Below are 5,559 nucleotides of genomic sequence, written 5' to 3'. Positions count from 1 at the left end.
GTGTAAAATCTTAGACTAAGAAAAATGGAGACTAATTGTAGTTTGAACATGTTAAGCTAAGGAAAATGAAGACTAGCTTAACGGAATCAATCGACCTCGCTCAGCATCGATCAGTCAAGAGATAGCACTGAAATGTAAGAGGAAAAGTTCTAGTGGCAAATTCAAGACTCCGAGGTGAGTTGAAAAACTGAAAGAACCTAAGATTAGTATCTATGCATCGAGTTAATTTAACATCCGATTCAATAGCCATTAGACAGACAAATCGATGATTATTAGACTTGTTGAGGAAAGTATTAAATGAGAGTTTGGTTTTTAAAGCTAGAGCCATTTAGTTGTCTAATTTATTGTTAATCCAAATGAATTTTATTGTGCCTATACTTCCTAATTTGATTAAATTGGTACTTGACTTGCGACGAGTGTTGAAATTCATCAAAGGATTTAACCACTTCGAATTACTTTATTAAAATATTAGTTGTAAACGAAATCATAACTTGTTGCAATTAATCTGATTTTAAAATTTATATACTTTAATAGGCGAATTCATATTTCACAGAGAAAATAAGAGAATGTGAGAGAGTGAAGAAAATCATTCACCCTTATTTATTTATTAAAATTATGTGGAGTTTGAGAACATTGAGGCCTAAGCACCAGGAACTAGGCAGTACATCAGTGGTGACGAGTAGAAGAGGATTTGAAAGGGCTACTTGTTAAGCAATGGAAAAGCAGGTCCTGTAAGAAAGGATGCCCTTTTGACGAACCTCCCTTTCATTCGAGGCCTCTTCTCCGCATTAAGTTTGCGAACCTCGTACCTTATTTTCTTGGAGAACAACCTTGTTCTCCGCTTTTCTCTGTACCTTGATACTCTTGCTTCTCTACCTCCGTCCCCCATTGCCTGCTGCTGTCCTCCCATTCCTATCAAACCACTATAGCTCTGCTGAACTTCTGTTCCACCATTTCCCTGCAAATGGAAACCAAACCTTGTTATCATGTTATCAGCAATAGAATAACATCTATATATGGATTATGGAATAGAAGAGAACATTAGCAAATAAGTGGAAAGATACCATGCAATCTGGCCAGCATTCGTCTGGGTCCAAATCTGGTTTGCCACCAGAAGTCCAAGGAGACCCTTGGGTTGCCCAGGCGGTGATTACGGCTTCATAATCTAAGTTCAAAAGTGTCTTCCGTTTCTTCTTTTTTGCAGTATTCTCCTGACATTCCCCACCCTCTTTACTCTTCACTTCTACCTCTTCCTTTACCAACTCATCCACCCCTCCACAGCTTGGTGGAGAGTCATAGTTAAAGCTCAACTCAAAGGGTTCTCTCACCATGCCACCTTCAAAACTCTCTTCGTCTTCAATCTTCACTTGACCGTTTCCGTATGAATACTCCCTCAAGTCTTTGGAGCCTGTTAGACCCAGCTCCACCATAGTAAAGGACTCATTCTCAAGACCCTTTCCAAGCAAACTCTCAACATCAGCAGCAAACTCTGCAAGATCCATCTCAGACGGGAAAAGCCCATGTGAACCATCAACATCTTGTCCCATGAAAGCTTTAGACTCAGTTGCAGCAGTTTCAGCTTCATTTCCTACAGCACTCACCGCAGCTTCAGTTGACGTTGTAGAAGTGCATAATTCAGCAACAAAGGGGTCAAATATCTCATCAATACCAACTTCTGGCACAACAGGAACCGGGTTGTTCTTAGCTTTAAGTGGCTTTCGATGAATGGAGCCCTTCACGGGTCGCCTTGTCCTTGCCTTTCTGGTAAACCCTCTATCCCACGAGGGTGAAAAACTCTCCAAAGGAAGTTCATCACCTGAGGACTTAACTGAAGCAGTTTTTAGGCGGACTCTTTTATGTCTACGAGCAAGTGGATTGGCCGAATGAACTGAAGAATCGCAGGCTTGACAAAGAAAAGCATCATCAGCAGCACAGTACCAACGAGCCCTTTTCTTTATACAGCTATCACAAGCTCTAACGGTTTTGGCACCAACGGCGTTCGCCATCTTTTTGCTAGATATCATTGAACTAATACCCCGATTAATTAGTTCAAATTACGAGAGAAACAGAGACAGAAACTGAGATTCCAAAATCAATGTTACAAAGCATAGAAATTAAGTTCAAGAAAATAAAATCTGAGAACCATCAATCATGCCAAAGATCTACAGCCTGCGCTTTATTTTAAAAGACCTTTTTGAAGTGGTACAATTGTTGTGTTTATGGTGTGGAGGTCTGACCCACAAACTGCTCTTTTATAGAAACCCTTCGAAAAGTATTCTTCCTCAAATTTTTAGATAAAATTTAAATTTTAGAGAAGGTATTATTAAGAAAACTTTACTTAAATAGAATTTTATAAATGATAATCAATTAATGAAAATATATATTAAATTCATAGTACATTCATGATCTGCGTAGAAGAAAAGTATTTAACAAGTATATTATTAAGAATTATCGTAAAAATTTACTGATTATTTAGCATACTTTTTTAAAAATATAACTTAATTTTTATTTAGTTAAAATAATAATAATAAAGTTGGGATGCACTTTTGGGTCCGTTAAACAGTGAGGGACTGCGCTTTTGGGTCCACAACAAGGCCTTATCTGGATTCCCATTGGTTGATACCATAAAGTTGATCCTAAACTGTATCATCTCATTGGCTACACCTCAAATCCGAAGGATTTCGCGTGGGTCCCAAGCACCAAAGATGAGAATGAGTCTCCAGGATTTCACTGTCAATCTTTTCTCCTACCCTTCCTTGGCTATGGTTGTGAATAAGACCCTTTTGTTTCTAAGTCTTCCCACCCCCCCCCCCCCGCCCCCCCCCGGCCCCCAGCCGTTGTTGTGAGTTCACAGCACGGTACCCGTTTTGGGCGGTCCCCTTTCCCTGCTTGCCTTATCCATTTTTCTCTTTCTCAACCTCTCTCTCACTATATCTCACTGCAACAGTCTCATGCAAAACCAAAGAAACAAACCTAATAAATAGTGATCTTACTGTTTCATGCACTGTTACTATTTTCGGCTTTAAACCAAGTTTTGTTCATATCTGTAGAAGAAGTCATTCCCAATGGCAAGAGAACCCAGTTTTACCCCGGACACTTGGGAAAATAAAAATAGTAAAATTAATAATTAAAATCAAAATCAAAATTAAGTCGATAAGTCATGTCATTTGGGCTCCTAAGTCATAAATGATAAATACCGCTCTTGGGATATATGTGGAAAATTTTGGCAAATAGCTTTTGAGCCTTAAATAGTTTGACAAATTAAAAGATAGAATGGAGCATTTATGGGTTGTGGTTTTTCGCATGTAAGTTGAAGGGATTAAAAGATGATGTGGAGATCTAATCCTATTACATACAAAAATCTCAATTTGACTAAGGGTGAGTTTGGATGGGCAGTGCATTTACCTGCGGTTAGTGTAAAAACAGCGGTGGTGGTGAGATTAGATACTGTAGCGATATTGTAGCATGAGACAAAAAGTAAGCTAAACGCACTGCACTGCATCTGATTGTTGTCGAGTCCACCAATATAAACCTACGCCTAATTTGCAATTTAAGCAGTATAGGGAGTAGGGTCGATCCCTCAGAGACTGGGTTCACGTAAAATTGTTGCTCTTTCTTGACCAGATTTGTGTCTGGACAATTCTCGTGCCTAAGAAATTTGGGGGAGGATAAAATTGAAAACCTAAAATAAATAGGGAAAAAAATACGTGAAAAGTAAAAGCTAAAAATAAAATAATAAAAACAGTTAAATAAATCTGAAGAAAAATTAAATAAACTTAGCTCAGCTTCAGGCACGGGTTTTTCTTCGTCTTTGAACCGATCCTCGAAATTAGATGAACTCCTCTTTTCCAATAAGCTAGTTATAGCTACCAAGGACACCTCGGACACCAACTTTTCCTTGTGTAAATTAGTTATGGAACGTCCTATAACTAACCTTTACCAATCGAACAACCAATGAGACGTTCGTGGTTTAGAACTCCGGCAGCTTTGCGTTCTAGAAGAGTCTAGCTTGAACCAATGTCCTCAACCACGTGGCACATTTAAATCCAGTTACTACTTCCCTTGACGGAACCAAATAGCAATCCCCACTTGGCACGCCAATGTGTTCACAGAAAATCGATTAGACAATTGATCCTTTCAGAATTCCAACTGTACGTCTAACCACACTAACTCAAACGACGTTTTTTTTTACTCAGTGTTGATTTGACTTTGTGAGTTGACCAAATCATACTCTTAATCCAGAGAAATAATAAGTACTGGAATTTAGGAGTTAAATTGCTTGGGTTCGTAACTCACGGGTTTTGACGAAGTTAACACCGACCTAAAGCTGAAATGGGTTTAGTTGACTAAGGTTTGGGGCATGTTGGAGTTGGACATATTTGGAGAGGGTTGGATAAATGAAAAAGAAATGTAAATGGATGGATGTGGGTGACGCAAGGTTTGGGTGCAGTATTTCGAAAGCTGGAAACTAATAAATGGAAAAATATAAGGAATCAATGTCAGCAAATAAATTTGCAAAAAGGAAAGGAAAGATTGAACTCAAAAGATAAAAGCTTGATTAAAAACTTGCTTAAAAACTTGATGAAAAACACTTGATGAAAGACTTGATGAATAAATGAACATAGTAGCACCCTATTTATACTAGTGGCTTTGCCAAATTAAGAGCCACTAGCCATAGAAAATTAAGGAAATAAAATATTCCATGATATGAAAATCCCTACATAATTTCCCACTAAGTCCACATAAAATTTCAGCTAATTACATCTTGGAAAAATTCTGCTTTTGCCCGCCTTCTTTACTCCTTTCTTCAATCTAGCCCAATTGCTTCTCCTTTTTCTCTTTTGACCCCAAATTGCATCCCTATATAAAATTCAATATAAAATGGAAAAATCAGTGGTGCATTCTCATAAATTGACCAATTAAATTACATGAAATATGTATTTTTAGCATTTAATCAAATCCCCCTACTTAGTTCATGCTAGTCCTCGAGCATTTTGTATGTATCTGCAAAAGGAAAAATTTCCTCCATAATAGGACTTGACCCCTATGGTTTGCACAATTCAACAATTTAGTCCTTACGTATTAACCTAGCCTTAAGAAGTAAGGAAGAGTGCCCCTCATTTTTATTTATTTTTGTAATTAGGACATTTTCGAATTTTTTTGACGCGAGACATGATGACAACCCAAGCACCATGTTCCGGTTACTCGATTCGGATGTCTCTAAGCGAGTTATTTTGCCCTACTCGCGATACTTTGTTAGCGGAGTGAGTGCAAAGAAATTGGGCAGCCACACGGATATTTTTATGCGAGATATGATGACAACCCAAGCACCATATTCCGGTTATTTGGTCCGGTGTACAACCCTAATTTTCACTCTTAACATTCGTATCAGAGGAGTATTATTTATTTTTTTCATTTTTTTGTTTTTTTTGTAAAAGTTATTGAAAAGTTTATACATAAAGATCTAAATAGCTAAATATGTCAAACCATAAGTGTACCATCCCAATTTATCAAGGGAATTATTTACCTTCCACGAGAAATATGCAAAAAGCGTCAACG

General features: G+C 37.7%; 1 protein-coding gene across 1 annotated transcript; it reads right to left on the bottom strand.

The window, feature by feature from the left end:
- Nucleotides 1–559: 559 nt before the first annotated feature.
- LOC107921178 (zinc finger protein CONSTANS-LIKE 16) lies at nucleotides 560–2,520 on the bottom strand. Its single transcript, XM_016851055.2, has 2 exons — nucleotides 1,065–2,520; nucleotides 560–958 (listed from the first exon to the last, which is right to left on the bottom strand). The coding sequence occupies exons 1-2, from the start codon at nucleotides 2,022–2,024 to the stop codon at nucleotides 701–703; spliced, it is 1,218 nt and encodes a 405-aa protein (XP_016706544.2). The 5' UTR covers nucleotides 2,025–2,520; the 3' UTR covers nucleotides 560–700.
- Nucleotides 2,521–5,559: the final 3,039 nt, after the last annotated feature.

The sequence above is a fragment of the Gossypium hirsutum genome, chromosome D01, assembly GCF_007990345.1.
Source record: "Gossypium hirsutum isolate 1008001.06 chromosome D01, Gossypium_hirsutum_v2.1, whole genome shotgun sequence".
Taxonomy (NCBI): domain Eukaryota; kingdom Viridiplantae; phylum Streptophyta; class Magnoliopsida; order Malvales; family Malvaceae; genus Gossypium; species Gossypium hirsutum.
The sequence above is the reverse complement of the archived record's forward strand: the minus strand, read 5'-3'. Positions and strand labels throughout refer to the sequence as shown.